General features: G+C 53.5%; 1 protein-coding gene across 5 annotated transcripts in view; it reads right to left on the bottom strand.

Annotated features, from left to right (window-relative positions):
- The window catches only part of NUP98 (nucleoporin 98 and 96 precursor), a 37,954-nt gene extending 15,749 nt beyond the window's left edge, over positions 1–22,205 (bottom strand). The window contains exons 1-20 of one of the 5 annotated variants that reach the window (XM_063179997.1): positions 22,131–22,205; positions 18,213–18,316; positions 17,733–17,834; positions 17,396–17,575; positions 16,562–16,701; positions 14,983–15,090; positions 14,230–14,413; positions 13,281–13,444; positions 12,420–12,557; positions 11,812–11,872; positions 9,433–9,525; positions 8,957–9,097; positions 7,925–8,058; positions 6,582–6,769; positions 5,609–5,725; positions 4,271–4,575; positions 3,408–3,521; positions 2,541–2,679; positions 2,136–2,313; positions 1,427–1,591 (exon numbers count right to left, since the gene is read on the bottom strand). In XM_063179997.1, coding sequence (XP_063036067.1) covers positions 1,427–1,591; positions 2,136–2,313; positions 2,541–2,679; positions 3,408–3,521; positions 4,271–4,575; positions 5,609–5,725; positions 6,582–6,769; positions 7,925–8,058; positions 8,957–9,097; positions 9,433–9,525; positions 11,812–11,872; positions 12,420–12,557; positions 13,281–13,444; positions 14,230–14,413; positions 14,983–15,090; positions 16,562–16,701; positions 17,396–17,575; positions 17,733–17,834; positions 18,213–18,285 — 2,724 coding nt within the window. In that variant the 5' untranslated portion in view covers positions 18,286–18,316; positions 22,131–22,205. The other 4 variants (XM_063179981.1, XM_063179985.1, XM_063179991.1 and 1 more) reach the window with 4 other exon arrangements.
- Positions 22,206–22,476: the final 271 nt, after the last annotated feature.

The following is a 22,476-nucleotide window of genomic DNA, read 5'->3' on the forward strand; positions in this document are numbered from 1 at the left end:
GTTGGGCAGCCACGTGTGCAGCTCAAAATGCAAATAATTAAGGAGCTACTCGAGCAGAGGGATGGATGAGTGGGTGTTAATTAGCAGGGGAGCTGTGAGAGCTGGAGCAGCAGCTGGCCACTGCTCTGGGATTCTCCATGCAGAACCCAGCAGAGCTGGCTGCCCCAGCAGCAGGATGCTCTGCCCAGGGAGCAGATGGTGCTTTGGAATTGCTAACAGGGATCAGGGTCCTGAGGGCTCTCTCACCACACAAATGGTCAGCAGAGACTCGCACTGGGTACCAGGAGGAGTTCTGTGTCACAAACACCGAACTGCTGGGGTGGGAAAAGCCTCTGAGGCCCCCAAGTCCAACCATGCCCCAGCACTGCCAGGGCCACCACTGACTCCATCCCAAGTGCCACATCCACAGGCTGTGGAGTCCCTCAGGGAGGTGACTTCACCACTGCCCTGGGCAACCTGTGCCAGGGCTGGACAGCCCTTTTCAGGAGGAAATTTTCCCAATATCCAACCAAAACCTCCCCAGGCACAACCCAAGGCCATATCCTGCTCCACCCTCCTGTCAGGAGCTGTGCAGAGCCACAAGATCCCCCTGAGCCCCCTTTGAAGCTGAGCCCCTTCCCCAGCTCCCTCAACCCCTCCTGGGGCTCCAGCCCCTTCCCCTGCCCTGGACACGCCCCAGCCCTTCCAGGGCTCTCTTTCCCAGAACTGGACACTCTCTTTTGAGGTGTCACACAGTGCTCAGCACGGGGGACAATCCCTGCCCTGGGGGACCATCCCTGCCCACACCATGGCTGTGCCAGCCCAGGGGCAGGGGCCATTGGCCTCTTGCCCACCTGAGCTCCTGCTATTCCCAGTGAACTAGATCAAACAGTGCCTGTGGATCAAACATTGCTGTGTAAGATGGGCCCAGCACTGAGGATGTTTTGCAAAGGTTTAAAGCAGTCACATCCAACACAAATATGTTTACGAAGCCAGCATATAGCCAGCCTTACAAAAAGTATTATTTTAATAAAAATAGAGCACATTCTTAAAATGGAAAGCAGACAGTCTTGCACACTAATGGTGGTAAAGGCAACTGAGTGCACAGCATCACTGTCCAGGCAGGCAGCACACGGCGGTGGCATTACGGGCGTGCATTTAATAGTCACAAAAACAAGGGTTCTTCCAGAAGAGGTGCAAATCTGCCAAACTCAGACTAGAATTCAAACAAGAAACAAGGGTTGAAAGCCTCCCCGCCCCATCCTTAGTCTGCAATGTCAAGTGTCTCAAAGGAAAACAACACGCAGCCACTCAGGCAGAGCTCAGAAGAGTTTCTGTGAGGCTTCGCTCTCCAGATTGCACGTTACTCCAACCACCCCCTTCCCAGGCACAGCTATTCTCCAAATTCCGTGTCATCAACCCCCTTTAGGCACTGCTCTCCTTCTACCTGAGCCGGGGGCGCTGGTTTGCCGCTCAGGGCCATCTGCTGGGGTGGCAGGTGCCCTGGGGGTGGCACAGGGGTGGTCTTCAACTTCTTGGTGTCCACTTTTAAAGGACGATCTTCCTCCTCCTCGTCAGAATCCTGCAAGCCATACTTGGAAAAGTGTGCTACCTGTGTTAAGGAGAAGGACAAACATGTCACAGCCTGGAAGTGAAATCTCTGGAAGGCCTCAACACCGGGCAGGTGTAACTGTGCCCTGTACAGGCGTCCTAACACACAACTCTTGGGACACCTGCAACAAATTCTGCCTCTCTACAGAGGCTGCTGTTTTAAAATTTATCAGCTGTCGCAGACTCTGGGATGACAGTTCAGTGCTGTAGTGCTTGGGAATTGTATGATTTCATATGTGTTACTGATTACATGTATTACAAAACCACCTGCTCTAGGCAGGGCTGGGGCCATAGCTTTCACCACAGAACTGCAGACTGGTTTGGACTGGGAGAGACCTTAAAGCTCACTCATTCCACGGGCAGGAGCATATTCCACTAGTGCAGGTTGGTCTGTTGGTCCAAGCCACATCCAACCTTGAACGCTCCCAGGAACGAGGAGCTGCTTTGGTGAGGACGCTTCTCACCAGAGCCCGGGGACTCCAGACAGCTGTCCAAAGCCAGAAATGAGCCAGAAATGCCTTGATCTGGGGATGCTGAGGGCTCACCTTGAAGACCCAGGAGCCGGTCTCGGGGCGGTACTCCTTGAAGCGCGCGCCCTGCCTGCGGGACACGGCCTCCAGCCGGCCCTCGTAGTCCATCTCTGCCAGCCGCTCGGGGCTCTTGATCAGGCACCGCGACGTCTTGTCCGTGGGCCACACCCCGTCCAGGGTCACCTCAGCCCGCCTGCCAAAGGACAGCGGGCTCACAACCAGGGGCTGGGAGCCTGCCCAGGGAGCAGAGCACAGCCCCACGCAGGGAAACTTGTATCGGCTCTCAAACCCAATCTGTGGCTCAGAAACCTCAAGGAACTCAGTGACACTCTAAACCAAATGCACCATTTGGATTTGTCTCCTGGTTGCAGCCTGCAAGCACAGCAGACTGTAAGGGCTCTAAAATTCATCCTTACTTACCTATTTAACCCTTCCCCAATGGGAGGTTTCTTTTCATCGTCAGGGTAAACAATAACTTCTTTTCTCCGGATATGTACAATCTCATCCAGGTTTAAGTTTGTTAGATTTACTTCTCCTTCAAAGTAAATCGATCCATAACCTGCACAACAACCCAAAAGGTCACAATTAAAATTGTGAAAAGGTCAATTCCATTGTGAAAAGTCACAATTAAAACTGTGAAAAGTAATACGCCAGAGAGCTCACATTCCTGCTGTGCTCCCTCTGTCCCCACCTAGCCCTGTGTGTCTCCCAGACAAAGTGACACATCCTTCCCCCTGAGAAAACTCTGGAGGAGCATTATCAACTTTGACACCAATATCAAACGGCTGGGAGAGCTGGGAATGTTCAACCTGGAGAAGGGCAGGCTCCTGCCAGGGCCTGAAGGGGCTCAGGAGAGCTGCAGAGGGACTGGGGACAAGGCCTGCAGGGACAGCACCCAGGGAATGGCTGCCAGTGCCAGAGGGCAGGGCTGGGTGGGATCTTGGCAATGAGGAATTGTTCCCTGGCAGGGTGGGCAGGCCCCAGAGCAGCTGGGGCAGCTTCTGGATCCCTAGAAATGTCCAAGGCCAGGTTGGAAAGGGTTTGGAGCACCCTGGGATAGTGGAAGGTGTCCCTGCCCATGGAATGGGATGAGCTTTAATGACCTTTCCAAACCAAATCAATCTGTGATACTGGGATTTATTTTATCCTAAAATCCTACAAAACACTGATGCCAACTGCTGCCAAAGCAAGGGCACTGGTGGCAGCCAGACTGAGGGTTGGGAACTGAGGCTCTGCAGCTTCAGGATCCCTGCCAGGGTGAAGGCCCAGGGAGGCCGGGGCTCTCACCCGTGCGGCCGATGGTGAAGTCTGTCACGATACATTCCTTCCTGTCGTTGGTCAGCCGGGCCAGCTCCTCCAGGGTCGGGATGGTGTAGTAGCCAGCTCGTGTCAGCACAATCCCTGCAACACAACATTCCCTGAGAACAGGGCTGGCAGCAAGGCATCAACATTGCCAGACTGTTATCCCATTTCTTTTGCCAACCCTGAACAGCTGTAAGCCTCAGAGGAACTGAGAATCAGGGCACCCAAAGCCAACAGACACCACAACACCTTCATTCCACAGCCTCCAGCACATTTAAACCAAGTGCCCTGGCAGGTTCTGCCTAGGCACCTGCCAGGCAGCAGCAGGTGTGCAAACAGAAAGGGAAGAAGGAGCGCAGGGAGAAGAAAAACTGCAAATGTATCAACACTTGAAGGAAACACTCTCCCAGCTTTAGTAGCCTGGGGGCTCAGGCACTGCTGACCAAACTGCAGCTTCTTCTACATTTAACAGGCTCCAATTCTTCTTCATCTAATAATTTGTCTAATGATCTTCCTACTTCCCAAAAGCATTTTGCATCTACAAAACGTCTAGAGACATTTCTTTTGCACACATCACCTGCCAGTTTCATTACATGCCACGTAAGTGTTAGCTGGGAGTATTAACAAATCTTTTCCCTTTACCTTCTCAAGTTTAAAAAACTCTGACACACGTGATATAAAATTGGAGGATAAAATTTAAATGCCCACTGACTCAGCAGATAAAATTTCTGCGCTAGGTAAGAAAAGCAGCGTTTGTATTCTGGCGGAAGGAGGAGGGAAAAGAGCAAAAGCCGAGGGTGTCCAAGAGCAGCAAACTCCGCACGCAATGCTGCTCCCGGCAGCCTCACCTGCAGGATGCTGCTGGAGGCCAGGCTCGATCTCCTTGTCCCACTCCTCCTGCAGGGAATCCTCCTGGAAGGAGGCGTCCTCGCTGCTGCCCTCCAGGCCGTTGCGCAGCGCCGCGCGCATGTTCAGCGCCACGATGGTGTCGTCCACGCCCGAGTGGGGCTTGTGCCCGCTGCCCTCCAGGCTCTGGGGAATGGGCTTGGCAATGGGGTTGGTGTAAAACCTCGTCACCTCGTGGGCCTCCTCCTCCTCCTCCCGCTCCCCGTCCTGCCTGTGGTTCTCCTCGGGAGGCACCGACAGGAAGAACCTGGGCAGAGGAAGGATAATGTGAATTATTTCATTCCCAGGGACTTACACCAGCATTCCTGGGCAGGCCAGGAGCTGGACTTGGTGACCCCTGTGGGTCCCTCCCTGCTCAGGACACTCTGTGATTCTATGATAAAAATTCTGCTCTTTCTACACAAAGAGCAAACAGGACCACACCAACTGCAGCGTTGGTGATTATTCCCCTTCCCTCTGCTCCTGCTTGAGTGCCACTGAGGCTCCCACTACAGCAAGGACAGTGGTGAGACTGGGACAGGCCCCACAGGCTGGGGACTAAGGCACGTGCTCTGAGCAGAGCTGAGTGGAACAGGAGCTCAGGATGGAGAGAAGCCTCAAAAGGGAGTGTAACAGCAACCCCACAGCTCCAAACCCTCTGCCCACAGGGCCAGGGTGACCTCACTCCCACAGCAGCTCTGATTTTATAGCTTTCAATAAAATCAATATGGTGGGTTGAGCAGGTTTTTTCCAGACTGAGTAAAAGAAAACCAAGGCAAAAATCAGAGTTCAACTGAAATATGGCCACAGGTTTTTTAGAGGAGGTTGGAATTTCTGGATTTTGGTGGGGGAGGATACAGCATTAGAGACTCCTCACTGTAATCTGTACAAAAGACATATATAGAAAAGAGAAATATGAGACACGAGGATTAGTGTAGCTCCCTTGCAATTCCCACATCACTGAGGACTGACCAGCAGAGGTTTCTCTCCCCTCAGAGTCAGGTTTAGCACTTCCCTCAAGGAATATCCTGGTTTCTTGCTACAGGCAAGGAAGAGAGACTCATCCACAACCTAAGTTCCTGCTCCCTGACCTGGATTTTGGGTGGGGTGACCTGGCAGTGCCCACACAGCAAGAACACATGGTTAGTGCAGGAGGAAATGCATCTCCCAGCAGGTCAACTGCTTCCAATGAACAGTGAGGTGACATCCCTGGGAAGAAGGGGCTGCTGTCCAGCAGTAATTCAGGACAGGCAGAACCAGTCTGCATGTCTGAGACAAGCCCTGCAGGGTGACTCACTCACCTGTCCCCATTCTCCGGGTACTCCGATGGCGACGCCAGGTCCTCGTTCTCTCGGCTCACAGGAGAGAACAGGTTGCTGCTGTTGAGGTTCTTCAGAACCAGCTTCTTGATGCTCTTCCTAAACACAGGATACACCAAGGAAGGGAAATGTGGATCTATCCACTGCATACATGGCTACTTTGTACTTAATTCAGATGCTCCAGGGAGAAGGAACCAGCTCTAAGACCTGTTCCCAGACCCAGGACATACCAAGTCTCCCATAAGAGATCCTAAAATTTTTTGGGGAATTCCATTCAAGGCTCTGGTTTATATAGAGGTGTAAAAAACACAGGCCAGTGAAAGGCTCAAAGCCCAAGTTCAGCAAAATACAGTGTTCCCTGTTTCCCAAACCAGCCTTTCTAGAAACACAGAAGGTTTGGCCCACAAGTGCAGGTTCATTTTACAGCAGGGTCACTTTAATCTTTTAGCCCTTTGTTTCTACTCAACTCCAAACACTTCAAAACCCCTCTTCTGTTCAACTGCCACTGACGTACCTAAAAACTGAACCCAAAGCTTTACTTGGGCAGATCCATGATTTATTTCTCACAGAAACATCTGTGGATTTGAAACAGAACTAGGGCTGGGATAAAAGCACCAGAAATCTGTCTCCATACTTAGGGCATGAGCAAACTGTTGACACTCCCAGTTCAGGAGCAGGAAGTACTACCCTGTGCAAGCTTTCCTTGTTAGAATTCCTCAGTGACTTTACCGGAGCTTTGCTCCCATCATGGACTGACCTCATTTTACAGCTTATTTGGCCTTCAGAGTTTAAGCTGACCCTTTTCCCCTCCTCTACAGAAAACAGTTCTAGTGAAGCCTTACAGACAACTTGTTGTTGTTTTTCCAATATGAACCAGAGCACAAAATCGTGAGATTCAAGGTAATACACAGGAGTTTCCAGAAGGTTGTCACACAGAGACAAAAGAGCAGCTCACTTTGGCATGAAGGCTCCATTGGACAGGGAGGGCTCATCATCATCCAGCCCATCAAAGAGCTGGGACTTGGCCGAGCCCGCGGACTGCAGGGCCTTGGGCCGCACTCTGGTGGCGGGGCGGGGGGTCAGCTTGTAGTGGGTGGGGGTCGTCAGGGCCTTCTGGGCTGCTGGGTTCGTTGGCTTCAGCCTCTGGAACAGAGAGAGGGACACGTGGAAACCTCAGGCATGGGGACAGAGCTTTAGGGTGCTCCAGGCCTAAAAAGGGCCCTGAAAGGCAAAGGGGGTGGTAAGCACAAGGAAGCAATAATTGCACCAGGTTAGGGGGCTCCCTGCACAGCCCCTGCCATGGGCAGCCTGGGCCCGTGGGCAGCCTTGGATCCACGTACAGCTCCAGCCATCAGCCAGGATCCATGGGCTCCATGGGCAGCCCCAGCCATCAGCCTGGGCCCCATGGGTACCCTGGATCCATGGGCAGCCCCAGCCATCAGCCTGGATCCATGTACAGCCTCAGCCATCAGCCTGGTTCCATGGGTACCCTGGATCCATGCACAACCCCAGCCATCAGCCTGGATCCATGTACAGCCTCAGCCATCAGCCTGGTTCCATGGGTACCCTGGATCCACGGGCAGCCCCAGCCATCAGCCTGGACCCATGGGTACCCTGGATCCATGTACAGCCTCAGCCATCAGCCTGGATCCACGGGTACCCTGGATCCACGGGCAGCCCCAGCCACCAGCCTGGACCCATGGGTACCCTAGATCCATGCACAACCCCAGCCATCAGCCTGGATCCATGGGCAGCCTGGGCTCCAGCTGCCAGGCTGGACTCACCTCCAGCCCCTGGAATCTGCTCAGGGGCAGCAGACACTCAGAACCTCCCCTACCCTCTCAAAAGCCTTCAAAGTGTTTGTTTTATCATCTCTGAACAAAGCAACAGGGAAAGGTTTCTCAAAGACTGTCAGGGATGTCCTAAGCAAAGCACTACAGTTATTTTCCAAGCATTAACAATGATCCATCTTTATTCTCACTCAGCAGCAGGGAGCCCAGGAACTCCATAGACAAGGCTGTGATGCAGGCAAAAGCAGGAAATCATGGAATGGTTTGTGTTGGAAAGTACCTTGAAGATCATATACTTCCAACACCCCTGCCATGGACAGGGCACTTTCCACTGGATAAAATCAAGCACTTTGTGCCCTGGAGGGTAAAAAGCCACTGCACCACTGGGAGAGCACAGAGGGCAACTTCCTTGGCTGCTCAGTGTGCACTGAAGTGATGAGGACTGCACACAGGCCAAGCAATTCCAACTGTCACCCATAAAATGAGTCCAGTGCTGATGGGCACTCACCTCCTCCTTCTTCTTCGGGTCTGACATGGGGTTTCTGAAGAGTGGGGAGTCCCCAAAGGGGGAGTAGGTCAGGCTGTTGAGGTGCTGCTGGAGGACAGCTTGCTGGGCTGCAGAGGCATTGGGGTCTGTCAGAGCTACAAAAGGAGCAGCATTGCAGTTTTAGAGCTCTGGGAACAGAACCAGGGCAGGCAGCACACAGCAGTGCCCAGAACATCTCCTTCCTCCATGACAGTGTCCAACCATATTCACTGAGGTCTCATGGGTGAAAAGCTGAGGGCACAGAGAGCTACAGAGCAGTGGCAAGAGCCTGGCCTGCCAGAATATTCAACTAATCCAGCTGGCTTCTGAAAGGGTGTGCGGGGAAAATACTTCATGCAGAATTTTGACATTACTGCTACTACAACCATACAGGTCTAGAGTCCCCTCTACAAGGGATTCTAAATCTTGTCTCTGTCTTAAAGCATTTTATTTTGATTCCTATTGAAATGCTCTAAGACTTCACCCACCCCATGAAACATTCAAGCCACTAAAAGCAGCTTAATCCTAATTCCAAGAAAATCAGGATGGATGTGGGCACTCCCACTCTCAGAACAACAGCTTATTATTGTCAGGGTCTGCTGGAAGTCAGGAGGAGAGTTAGAGACAACTGGATCTGATTTTTGTCCCAAAGCCACCACATTCCTGTTACTAAAGGCCCTCTAGGCCTCCCCTATCTCGAAGTACTGAAAAATCCAATACTGCACTTCCCTTACTTTTCATTGTGCACATCTATTCTTGCTGCTCTAAATTCAATTTGGGAAATTTACTAATCTTCAAGACAATGCTCTAAAATAGGTGCAATTATTGGGCATGTAAAGCAACTTGGAATTCCTTTTGAAATACACCTTTAACTAGCAAAACAAGGGTCGTTAACCGTCTGCACTGTGACTGAGAACAGAAGTGGCCCCAGGGAGATGTTTTGTCATTCCAAACCCTTTGGGAAGGGAGTGCTCCTGTGCTCAGGCACATGGGCAGCAGGCTCATGGCACTCACCTACAGCAGGCTGAGGGGCCCCGAAGCCCAGGGTGGCTGTGGATGTGTTGAATCCTGGGGCTCCAAAGGCTCCTGTGCCCAGGGTTCCCCCCAGCTTTGGCTGCGTGTTCCCGAACAGGGACGTCTGTCCTGCCCCCAGAGCTGTGACAGAGAGGGCACAGTTACCACAGACTCTGACAAGTTCACAGGTACAACACAGAACTCCTCGCTGGACTGCAGGAAACACTCTCCATGCGCATGGATGCTGCAGGCAGCAGAGGCTCTGGGCACAGAGGACCTCACCAGTGATGCCCAGTTTCTGCCAGGCCACTTGGCACTGTGCTGAGGAGCTCCCCTTGGAGCTGCCCTGAGCCATCCTGGCTTGAAGCTCAAACACACCCAGCCTTTCCTAACTCAGCTACAGGCAATGCCCAGGCTGGGCTGCACTGCAGCCTGAGGGCTGGAGCTGCCCAGGAATGAGCTGGGAAACTGCTTACCTGTTCCAAACCCTGTTCCAAGTCCAGTGCCCAGAGTCCCAGTCGCAGGCTTATTTCCAAACAAGCTATTTCCAGCAGTGTTGGCACCAAAACCTTCAACAACAGAATGAGCAGCTCATTAGAGAGGAAATTAAAAGCATGTATTTAAATAAATAAGCCTCACAGGGTCCAAGAGCCCTGCCAAAGCCAAATTTCTCACTGTTTCCAGCAGCGCAGATTAAACTGGCAATCAGCTAGAAGGGACTTCACTGGTAATAAACACATTTTAGTTATAAATATAGCATTAAAGCAGCACAGAAAAATGTGGGTCTGCCTTCTTAGGCTTTTCAGCTTGTTACAAACTTCAGAGTTTCCCAGAAGGGCAGAGCTGACATGATGCTGCTCTAGCTGGCAATGGAGTAAAACGTGCTGGGGTGGTTTGAGTGCCTGGGGGGAACAAACCTCAATCCATCCTGTTTATATCACACACCCATTTCTCTGACCTTCACCACAGAGCAGGTGGGAACTCAGATCTGCACAGTTCAAGGGCACAGCTGCAGCTGCAACAAGGCCACCCCAAATCTACCAGTTCTAGCCCAAATCAGCTCAGTTCTACTGCAGATGCTGACCCCATCCCATGCTTGGTTAGTACACAAAGCCAGGGTTAAACTGAAAAAGTGCAGGTGTGCACCAACCCCTTGGAATCCAGCTCCACTCCTCCTATAAACTGCTACACAGGCAAGCCAAAACCACACACTGCAAAGGCTGATCTCCACCAAACAGTGCCAACACTCTGTGGGGCCATGGAGTTCCTGAGCAGCACAACCAGAACTCAAAAGCACCTTTCACAGCCCTGGGAGGTTTGCCCAGGACTGCTCACCACAGTCCAACCCTGCTTGTCAAAGGGCTGCCCTGGTTCAGAGCACGGAGAACTACAGAGAGCCTGATTTGGGAAGGACCTAAAAGATCAGCCTTGAGTTCTTCCCTGTCTAAATGGGCAGGCTGGCACAGCAGCTATAGGCATGGCAGGCCCCACTGCCTTCAAATAACCAACACAAAACAGCACTGCAGGACAGGGATGGCAGGGTCCAGCCCCCTCCTACTCACTCTCAGAGACACTGTTCTGCTGCTCTGAAATCCAGAATTTAAAAGGCAGGAGAGATTTCAGAGTCCCCTGAAAGAAGGTGCCACTCCCTTCAGCCATCCCTACACATTCCTCCTGCTCAGTCACACCCAGCCAACATCAGCTCTCACATCAGAGCCACCAGGAACACACCAGCAGCTCCTCAGGACTTTGGTCCTTCACACCACCCAGGACAACAACAGCCACCAGCTGAACTGGAGCTGACTCAGTTCAGCTTCACTGCAGTGCAGGATCCCCTGACACCTGCCCAAGCCCAGGTCTTACCCCAATTCTCCCAGTGTTGCTGTGCCCACACAGGGTGTTCACAGCCTCCTAACAAACCCCTCTACTCCCCAAATCCTTGATTTCAAGAGTTTTCAACCAGAGAATTACAGAGGGTTGGAGCTGGAAGGGTCCACCCAGCCCAGCCCTGCCCAGGCAGGGTCACTGCAGCAGGGACACAGGAACGTGCCCAGGGGGTTTGGGATGTCTCCAGAGACTCCAGCCCTTCCCTGGGCAGCTGCTCCAGGGCTCTGCCCCTCCAGGGAAGGAATCTCTGCCTCAGGCTGGGCTGCAATTGTTGTGTTTTAGTTCCTGGCCATTGCTCCTTGTCCTGCCACTGGCACCACTGAGCAGAGTCTGGCACCCCTGGAGAGATGTGTGTGGATGGATGGGGTATTTGGGTGGATGGATAGATCCATCCTACCCCTCTCAGCCTACCCCTCTCCAGACTGACCAGGCTCAGCTCCCACAGCCTCTCCTCACCAGAGATGCTCCAGACCCCAAATCATCTCTGTGCCCTTTCCCGGACCCTCTGCAGTAGCTCCTGGTCTTCCTTGAGCTGTGGAGCCCAGAACTGAATAGGACACTCCAGATGAGCCTCCCTGGAGCTCAGCAGAGGAGCAGGATCCCCTCCCTGACCTGCTGGGAATGCCCTTCCCAATGCTCCCCTGGATCCAGGGGCTCTCCTGGCCAACCCGGGCTGAAAATTCCCTTAAGGACTCACCAAAACAGTGGCATTTGACCATCTACTTCCCGAGTCAGGGAGCCCCACCAAGAGAGAGGCACAACCCAGCACCGTGCCAGGGCCATTGTTCACCTGACAATTCCAACACTACAGTCCCCAGCATGTGCTCTCTGCAGCGTGTGGTGCACACAGCACAGATTTAAATGACTGAAACCACACTTTTCCCCCTGTCTCCAGACTGGAAGGGTGTACAGGGCTCCTAAACTCAGAGCAGGTTTGTTACCGAAGAGGCCCCCGCCCGTGGTGGTACCGAACGAGGGAGCGCTGGTCGTGGTGGCTCCAAATCCAGCAGGCTTGTTCCCAAACAGGGTCTGAAAGGAAAACAACAGCAATGTGGAAACCTGGAAGCTGACACCACAGGAATTGTATCGGTGTCTGGCTGCAGGCAGGGAAGCAGAACTAAAGCCAAGCACAGCTGAGCCCCCAGCCCACCCTCCCATGAGTGGGGTTATCCCAAGCCACCTGCAAGATCCCCAAAAGCAGCTGCTAGGGTCAGACCCAAGGGGCTAAAGGGACTTTTCCAATCTCAGTGATCCTGTGATTTTTGCTCCACCAGAACCAAAATGACTGAGTATCAAAAACCAAGGCTGGTTCTGGTCCATCACAACTTACAACCCTATGCTGAGGCACCCCAGTCACTGAGAACCTCAGTATCTCCTGCTGCTTTTATCACTCCACACATCACTTGTTAAAAAAATGGCTCTACTACACCTGTTTATCCTCCAGTTTCCAGCAAACCACCTGACTTTTGTATCTCAGACATCCTAACTCCTAAGCTGACACAACTTCTGTGCAGTCAGCACCCCAGAACAGGGCTCTGCTTGGTTTTCTCTCTTTGTTACAGAGGCACAGACATACCGAACCACCAACACCAAATCCCGTGTTGGCTTGTCCAAAAAGGCCAGTTCCCGTTCCAAATCCAGTCCCAGCATTTGTATTGGCAGCTGTCCCAAAAAGGCCTCCAGGCTGCGAGGGCTGGGTGACCCCAAAGAGACCCTACAAAAAGGAACCAGGTTAAGGTAATGCTCCCAGGCTTTTCCAAGTCCAGCACTGACAACGACAGATCCAACACACAGTACCAGGCAATAAAACAATGCTGCGTTTGCCCTCGTGCTGGGGAAGAGGACAAGTGAAGAGCATTCCAGAAGCTTTAGTCCTCCTCCAAAAAATTAGTTACTAAAAGGAAATTGAAAAACCCCAAAAATTTATGCTACAAGATTTAAAGGATATTGGAATTTCCTCATCGCTTTGAGCAAGGGAGATGGAAAAGAAACATTTCACAGGGTTTTCTATGAGAAGTCACAACAAATTCACAAAGAACACAGGATATCTGGAGCCAAAGCCTCTAGTCATACAAGTTACAACTATGTAGAATCTTTCTGTCACAAAAGCCCCCAAGTGTTGCTCATTTATCACCAGAAAGCCCAAGATTGAATTCCCAAAGAAGGTTGACAATGGAATGGCACTGTCTGTGTGAAAATGATCAGAAGCGCAGGAGTTGCTAGAGAGCAGCTGCTTGAGGAGGTGAGTGGGTACAGGATTTGTGAACAGCTGGCTGTTCTCCAATTGTCAGAACAAAGCTGACTGCCAGGAGGTTCCTCACTGCCCCACAGCCTCCAGAGCTCAGCACGCTGCTTCAATCCCACGGCAGTGGAATGTGAGGCCCACCTCAATGCTGCAGCCCCCGTGGCCAGCAGGAGCAGCTGCAGCCCCTCTTACCATGGTGTTGGTGTTGGGCTGGCCCAGGGTGCTGGTGCCCCCGAAGGAGAAGCCCGTGTTCTGCGTGGTGGTGGCCTGGCCAAAGGGTTTGTTGAACAGGCTCGTGGTCTGGGACTGCTGCCCAAAGAGCCCCCCGGTGGTGCCCGTGCCAAAGCCGGTTGTACCTGGGACAGCAAGGGCAGTTAGAGAGCCAGCCCAGCACATCCAGACACAGCAAAAAGGGCCACAGAACACCCTGAGCTGTAGGGACCCCCAGGGATCACCCAGTGCCTCCCCTGCCCTGCCCAGACCCCCCCAGATCCCACCCTGGGCATCCCTGGCAGTGCCAGCACCCTCTGGGCAAGAACCTGTCCCTAAAATCCAACCTAAATTCCTCCCCTGGGCCAGCTCCAGCTGTTCCCTGGGTCCTGTCTCTGCTCATCCAACAATCACCTCCATTCCTACAGCCTGGAGGATTTGGATCTGTTTACAGTCAAATTCCACAAACACAAATATCCAGCACTAGGAAAAAACTCTTCCCTTTGAGGGTGGGCAGGCCCTGGCACAGGGTGCCCAGAGCAGCTGGGGCTGCCCCTGCATTCCTGGCAGTGCCCAAGGCCAGGCTGGACACTGGGGACAGTGGGAGGTGTCCCTGCCATTGCAGGGGTGGCACTGGGTGAGATTTAAGGTCCCCTCCCAACCCAAATCATTCTGGGATTCTATGATCTATTTGCTTTTCAATTTGCACCAAAACCTAATAAAAATCCAACAGCTGTTTCAATTTTTCCAAGAGAAAGTAAGAAACCAGATTCTTATGGCAAGGAGCTGAACCAGTGAATGCTGGCAATACAACCAGCACAACTCTGAGCTCACAGCAGGGTTTCAGCATTTTGCATGACAGAATTCCAAATGGTTTAACAGAATATTTGCACATGCACTCACAGGAACACCAGGTCCAGGCAGTACTTACTGGTTCCAAAAGCAGTTTTATTCTGCCCATAGGAGAAGCCTGTATTGGTAGTGGAAGAGCCAAAGAGTCCTGTGGCAGTGCTGGACGTGGCAGTGGAAGAGCCAAACAAGCCAGCAGTTGCTCCTGCTCCTACAGGATTCGTGGGCCCTTTCCTATTTGCCTGGTAGTCTTCCAAACGGAGTTCCTAGAGGAAAATCCAGCTTTTTTTACCCAGGACAAGGGCAGGCAAATGTCCTTACCACACTCACACAGCACTCCATCTTCACCAGGGTGAAGGCTCAAGAAAAACTGCAACACCCACATTTTTACAAAGAAGGACACTAAAAACGGGACCTGAACTTAGATTCATGTTTTTACTTCAATTTAACATCTCAGAGCCTTTTCATATATTTTATAAATGATCTGTTTTGAAGGGTCAAACAAACCAGCCCAAATGGGAAGGCCTCAGGTTAAATCCTTGGGAATATTAGTTTATATCAAACAACTGAGCTCTGCCTGGGATCCTGCTGCTATCTCAGCAGAGCAGGGCTGTTCCCAACAGGACCTCATGTCCTTCTCACAAGATGGAATTTCAGTTCCTCCAGACCTGCATCAAGCACCTAAAGCCAATTGCAATTAACGCGGCGTTGCATTAATTGTTTTACTTGACAACACCTCTGGTGTGTGATGCAGATATTGCAGGTTCATTAATGAGCACAGGCAGCAGCTGAGGCCCAGAAAGGCCCGAGTAGGGCTGTGTGCCCCTGCACTGACCTCCAGGGACTTGCTCTCGTACTCCTTCATGGCAGTGATGCACTGGTGCTTGGTGTTGATGTTGGTGCTGACGCCGGATTTCACCATGGTGTCCGTGCCGGTCGGGGGCTGAGGGAAGGGAGGAAGGGACAGGTTAAAATCCAGTCACACCTGGGGGAACACAGCCACAACTCCCTGCAGATCCTGGGAAATCCTACACCCAGCACAGACCTGAGGCTCTGTGTGACTGCTCTGCTCGGGCAAGACCCCACCTGCAGAGCCTCCAGTTCTGGGGCCCAAGAGCAGGAGGATGTGGAGCTCCAGGAGCCAGTCCAGAGGAGCCATGGGGCTGCTCCAGGGCTGGAGCCCCTCTGCAGCCAGGCTGGGGGGGCTCAGCTGAGGAGGAGAAGCTGCAGGGAGAGCTCAGAGCCCCTGGCAGGGCCTGCAGGGGCTCCAGCAGAGCTGCAGAGGGACTGGGGACAAGGCCTGCAGGGACAGCACCCAGGGAATGGCTGCCAGTGCCAGAGGGCAGGGCTGGCTGGGATCTTGGCAATGAGGAATTGTTCCCTGGCAGGGTGGGCAGGCCCTGGCACAGGGTGCCCAGAGCAGCTGGGGCTGCCCCTGCATCCCTGGCAGTGCCCAAGGCCAGGCTGGACTCTGGGGACAGTGGGAGGTGTCCCTGCCATGGCAGGGGGGGCACTTGGTAGGATTTAAGGTCCCTCCCAGCCCAAACCTTGTGTGATTGCACGGTTTTATGATTCCTTCATTATTTGTACAGCTGAGGCCTCACCCAGGTGTGTTTAATGATGATCAACAGTGGAATTAGTCACAGGAACATTCAAAACAACTCCCAGCAATTCTGCTTTCAGTTTCACTTTTAAAGCAGTTTACCTCAGCCTCTGACTCAAACCCTGGAGCTCTGCATGAATTCCAGTATCCCCCCTCTTTTTAACAGTGCTATGGAAGTACAAATCAGCAGCACTGCAAGAGCCCAGGCAGCAGCACAGCTGTGCCCCCAAAGCCTCAGTCTTACATCAGCTCAGTCAGGAAATGAAGAGGGCTGGGATGTGCACGAGCAAGTTTTTGGGGAGCAGAGTCCCTGCTGCAGCAGGCCCCAGGGAGCCCAGTTCCTCCAGGCCTCTGTGCTGGGCCACCCTCCAGGCCCAACTGCCACGGAACTTTGTAGCAGTTACTGAATCCTGTCTTAAAGGGGACTCGTCCAGAGGAGGTGGAACAGCACTCCTCGCCTTCCAGGTCCCATTCCCAGAGCCAGGCTGGCTCAGCACAGCTGTGCTGATTCTCACCCATCCCAAGATGCCTCTAAACCCTACTGCTGCCAGCATTTGCCATGCATCACCTTGAATTGCATTTGCTGGGAAGGCTCAGCTTTAGGAGCTCCTTCACTCCTTCAGTGTTGGCTCTAAACCCAGCAAGCCTGGAATTCTACAGTGTTTGAGAAGGGATGTTTTCAAATCAGTTCAGAACACTTGCATATGAACTCATTTTTTCACTCAGTGACCAAGACATCACACAAACTACTGCAAAACTGAAAACTTCCCACAGTAAATGGGCTGGAGCAAGAAGAAAGAGCAGAACTTACATTAAATTTAATAGTGGTGCCAGTTGGAGCAGCAGTGAAGCTGGTTGGGCCAAAGAGAGAGCCAGATGTGCTCCCAAAGGGGTTGGAAGTGGTGTTGGTGGTCCCAAAGAGCCCTCCACTGCTGGTGCTCGTACCAAAGTCTGAATAAAGCATAAAAAATAACAACATCAGTATTACAACAAACCCAAAGTTTAAAATTTAAACCATAACACTTTATTCAAATTAAAAACTGGTTTGAAAATGCAAAAATCTGCTGGGAAAAAGAATCTGTCAGCAAAGCTGGAAGCTGATGGAGCTGCTAATGCAGTTCCCTGCTGCAGAAGTGTCCTTAACTCAGCACCCAGAAACACCAGACACACCACAGCAGTTTCCTTCTACAGCAGTCAGTTTCCTTTCTTCCAAGTAGGAAGAAAACAACACAGTAACTTTATAATAAAGAAAATCAGCAAGGCTCCTTTTCTTTTTTCAGAAGGGGCTGCAAGCAGTTGCTTTTGCCTCGTGAAATTACAGAAGAGTTTAACAGCATTCCCTGTCTTCTCCTGCCAGACAAACCCAATTGTAACTGCTCTGCCACAGGATAAAAACCTAAAACCAAACAGCACTAAAACAGTATTCAGGATAAACAATTCCAACCAACAACGTTTGGTAATTTATTTTAAAATGCAGGGCTGGAATCACAGCTAGATTCAGGAGCATGTGGGCTCCTCCCTGGCTGCTGTGGGAAGAAAGATGTCCTTGTATCCTCCAGGAGAAACCCCCCAGCCCCACCCTGACCCCTGTCCCAGCTCCCACTGCTCTCCCACCCATCAGCAGAGGGGTGCCAGTCTCACTCACTTCCAAAACCAGCTGGTTTGTTCTGTGCAAAGGCATTATTCTGGGATGAGAAGAGGCTCCCACCAGTGCTGGTGGTTCCAAAGAGGCTGTTTGATGTGCCAGTGGATGTCCCAAAGCCAAAGCCAGTGCTGGTGGAGGAGGTGGCTGGCTGGTTGAACGTGGTGGACCCAAACAACCCTCCTGCAGACAGAAACAGGCTGTTAATCCTTCACAACCTCCTCAGCTTGGGAGCTTGGACAGTTCCTGCACCTTTTGGGTATTTTCGTTGACGATTCCTTGGTTCAGCCTGCTCCCTTTCTCCCCTCCCTCCCTCCCTCCCCAGCCCCTGGGGCAGTACCTGGCTTGCTCTGCGTGCTCCCGAACAGGCTGCCCGTGTTGTTGCTGGAGCCAAAGGCCGAGGTCCCGAAGGCTCCTCCGCTGGTGGTACCAAAGCCAGCATCTGCAAGCACAGCCCAGAGAGCCCCTCAGGCTGCAGCTCCACAAACAGCCCCGGAACACACACAGCTCTTCCTTCCAGGCCTTCCCAACAACCCCACCATGGATTTGTTCCAGCCCCAAACACCCCAGTGACACCGCCGTCCCCAAGCACCGCGTTTTCCACTCCTCCTTCCCACAGCAGACACGGAGCCCCGGTTGTCTGCCCAAACTGAAAGCTTGCTTAGGGGTGAAGCCTCAGGGTGAACCCCTTCCAAGGCAGCTGGAGCACCCAGCAGCTCCCTAATTCCATCCCACGAGGGATCACCACCTCCCTGGCATTCTCTGAGCTGCACTCCAGGAAAAGACACCTCGTTAAAGCCACCCTGGATATTTCACTTACTTTGCCCAAAAGTTGAAGTTGTCCCAAAGCCGGTGCTGCCTCCGAACGGAGTTCCAAAGGATTTGTTGAACATTTTCAGGAGGTATCAGGTTTTCTTCCTAGACCTGGAAAGCAGAATTCAGGTTTGATTGAAAGCTCACCCTGCAAACTCATTTTCCATCTCCCTCACTGCCGAGGGCAGCAATCCCACCAGACTCCTTCAGCACCAACCCCACGGCACTGTGTAGTTCCAAACCCTGCCACAACCCCAGGAGGGTCAAAGGCACAAACATTCCAGTGACACTAAACATCAGAGCCCCTAAAATTAAGGTGTGACCTTTAATTACAGCTGGAGTTCCTGCCCATCTCGGCCTGTGTCCTGGGCTGCAGCGATCCCACAGCAATCCTGGGGCTTTCCAGGAATGATTTTCCTGTCCCACCCTCTTTGCCAGTTGCCTCAAGCCCGGCAGAGGGGAATGCACTGCTCAGGGATTACAGGAACCCAGCCTCCCTCTGCTCCCACTCCCCAGCAGTTGCTGTTCCAGGGGAGTTTTGCTGGGCCCAGTTCCCTCTCCAGCCCCCACGGTTTCTTTACAGCATTCCCTGCTGCCTCTCCCAGCCTCCTCCCCCAGCTCAAACAGATACAAACTCTGCTCCAGCTCTCTGAGTTTGTCAACAAACCCAGCACAATAATCCCCACAGCTCCTCGGGCACACTGTGGGGAACTGTGGGGTGTTTGCCTGCAGCTTCACCACTGAAAGCTCCAGATTAGCCAAAAACATGCCAGATTAACAAAAAAAGCCAGTGCTACCCCAAATAATGTTCATATTGTCCCCAAAACAGCAGTACTAGCAACGAAAAAAAAAAACAAACCTAGAACTAGAAATACAAAATGCCATGTTAACCCAAAAAAAGCCAATTAGCAAAAGTTAAAAAAGTCAGCATTACCCCAAAAATGCCATGCTGACCAAAAATAATGGGTGTAATGACCCATCAAAAGCCATATTAGCCAGAAGAAAAGAACAATACTAACCAGAAGAAATACACTTTACTAAAATAATGTCCAATAACAAAAAAAAAAAGCTAGTACTACCCCAGCCCCTCCAGATTCAGCAGGAAATGAGGAATTCCCCACATTCCCAGGTACTCCTGGCAGCAGCAGCCACACACAGCACTGCAGACCATCAGCAGTGCAAGGATGGGCAACACCAGGAATATTCCCAAGGCAAACAATTCCAGCTAAAGCCCAAGCTGCCCTTTCCCTGTGCCCAAGGCAAGCACAGAGGGACTGGGCTCTGCTCAGCACAGCCTCCCCCAGGGAAACTGCTACATCCATGTGCCCATCCTTGAAACTGAAGTGCTTGTTTCCCTAACAGCAGCAGCACTTTCTGGGAATGGCCAAATCCAGAGTGGGAGCAGCCACAGGCTCCCCCCACCCCTGAGCAGCTGGACACCAAACCAGCCCAGAACAACCAGCCCAATCCCACTCCCCTGGCAGGAGAAACAAAAGGATGATTTGTAGTGTCACCTCCAACTACTCCAACAGACACACCACACAATTCTGGAGTGTCAAGGGTCTCTACACACCCACAGGCAAATCCTTACAGGCTTCATTTGTCCCAGGAAGAGGAATTCCAGTGAAATGATCCTGTTAAAAGCCAGGAAAAGCTGCTCTGACAAACTCTCAGAGCTCCCCAAGCTGAGAGGAGCTCCTGGAAGAGGGTAACACTGCACCCTGAGCCCTCCTCACCTTCTTCCATGGGATCCCTGGGGCTGGCACAGCCCTGCCAGCCCATGCAGTGCCAGCTGTGCCCCACGGGCACCTTGTGCCCAGCCCAGAGCACTCAGTGCCACCTCCAGGGCACACCTGCAGGGATGGGCACTGCAAAGCTCCCTGGCCAGCCCCTGCCAAGGCCTGAGCTCCCTTTCCATGGGCAAACTCCTGCTGCTGTCCAAGCTGAGCCCCCTATCAGGGAGATATGAGAGTGGAAAAGTCCACCCTGCACATCCTTTTCTCCAGGCTGACCCCCCAGGTCCTTCTCCACCAGAATCTGCTCCCAAAGACACCTCTCCATTCCTATGGAACATTTTCAGGCACCTCCCCTTGGGCCAGTGCAAGTTTCCCTTTCAGGCCAGATAAAAATCACCTGCACTTTCCTCCTGTCCGATGTTGTGACTCTCAGCCTTATCTGCAAACTCACAAGTCACTCATTTTCTGCGGCTCTTCTAAGTCACTGCTCTCACATTGTCCTGAGATCACTAAACGCCAAACTCTACCTAAGAAGAAAACTAAAAAATCATATTTTAAGAGAAAATGTGTTAGGGTTGTTATGGAAAGATTTCCCCCTCCCACAGCAAGCATTTTGTTCTACCTCAAACCCAACTGTCCTCCCCTGCACCTCGAGGGCTGTGTCCAGTTCTGGGCTCCCGAGAGAAAGAGAGCCCTGGAGGGGATGCAGTGTGTCCAGGGCAGGGAATGGAGCTGGAAGGGGCTGCAGAATCCCTGAGGAGCTGGAAGGGGCTGCAGAATCCCTGAGGAGCTGGAAGGGGCTGCAGAATCCCTGAGGGAGCTGGAAGGGGCTGCAGAATCCCTGAGGGAGCTGGAAGGGGCTGCAGAATCCCTGAGGGAGCTGGAAGGGGCTGCAGAATCCCTGAGGAGCTGGGAAGGGGCTGCAGAATCCCTGAGGAGCTGGAAGGGGCTGCAGAATCCCTGAGGAGCTGGAAGGGGCTGCAGAATCCCTGAGGAGCTGGGAAGGGGCTGCAGAATCCCTGAGGAGCTGGAAGGGGCTGCAGAATCCCTGAGGAGCTGGGAAGGGGCTGCAGAATCCCTGAGGAGCTGGAAGGGGCTGCAGAATCCCTGAGGAGCTGGAAGGGGCTGCAGAATCCCTGAGGAGCTGGAAGGGGCTGCAGAATCCCTGAGGGAGCTGGAAGGGGCTGCAGAATCCCTGAGGAGCTGGAAGGGGCTGAGGCTGGAGCAAAGGAGGCTCAGGGGCCCTCGTGGCTCTGCACAAGTCCCTGCCAGGAGGGCACAGCCGGGGGGTCGGGCTCTGCTGCCAGGGAACAGGGACAGGAGCAGAGGGAGCGGCCTCAGGCTGGGCCAGGGCAGGCTCAGCTGGGACAGCAGCAGCAATTTGCCCATGGAAAGGGAGCTCAGGCCTTGGCAGGGGCTGCCCAGGGAGCTTTGCAGTGCCCATCCCTGCAGGTGTGCCCTGGAGGTGGCACTGAGTGCTCTGGGCTGGGCACAAGGTGGGCACAGCTGGCACTGCATGGGCTGGCAGGGCTGTGCCAGCCCCAGGGGTTTGGGGATTCAGTGAACCCAAGAGCTGGAGCAGAATTAGTAAAACTCGAGGGTTTTACACAGGATCCCCCTCCCACTCGCTGCAGCCCCAGCTGAGGAGGGACCCCACGCCCCAAAAAGCTCTAATTGACGTTTAACTGCAACAGCAGAAAATCCCCCAGAACCACCCAAACAAACCCACATCACCAACATAACTTCAAGTCACATGCAACCAACCCAACTTTAAAGTACGGCTATTTAACACGATAGCAAATAACTCCCGGCCCCGGGGAGCGCCGGGCCGTTACCCGCATCCAGAGCCGCGTATCCCCCGCGGAAAACACCCGGAATCTCCCACCGGACCCGCACCGGGACAACCAAAAAGGCCTAAAAATCCCCCAAAGCGGCCAGGTACTGAGGAGAGAGCCGCGGCACGGCTGCCGGGAAATCCCAGCCGCTCACGGCCTTCCCGCCTCCCTCCAGCCCTCCCTCCGTCCCGGGGCCTCTCCGCGCCCCCCCCACTCCGGGACCGCCCGGTCTCCCGGCACAAAAGGCCTGGCGGCGGCGCCACGGCCACGCCGGGAGGGCAGGGCGGCCGGGGCGGGCCGCGTCGCTGGTCGCGGGGGGCGGGCGGGGCAGCCCCCGCAGGCCCCGGTGCTCACCGCGGGTGCCGGGAAGCGCCGCTCGGAGCGGCCGGGCCGGGTCGGGCCCGCGGTGCCGCCGCCGCCGCCTCACGGGGCCGCAGCTGCGTCACAGCCCGCGCGCGCACTCCCGGCCTCCCCCGCGCGCCGCCTCGGCCCCGCCCCGCTTCCGCCTCCCATTGGCCGCGCCCCCCCGCTCTCGCCCCGAGCTCAACGCTGATTGGGCGAAGCTGCGCCGCGCACTGAGCGCCCATTGGTCGAGCGGGCGGTGGAGAGGGCGGGGCTCGGCGCCGCGGAAGGGTCCAGAACGGCCCGTGTCGCGGCGCCACCCTGACATCCGGGGCGTTTAGAGGGGGCGGGGCCTCTG

The sequence above is a fragment of the Melospiza melodia genome, chromosome 2 (assembly GCF_035770615.1).
Source record: "Melospiza melodia melodia isolate bMelMel2 chromosome 2, bMelMel2.pri, whole genome shotgun sequence".
Classification (NCBI taxonomy): Eukaryota; Metazoa; Chordata; class Aves; order Passeriformes; family Passerellidae; genus Melospiza; species Melospiza melodia.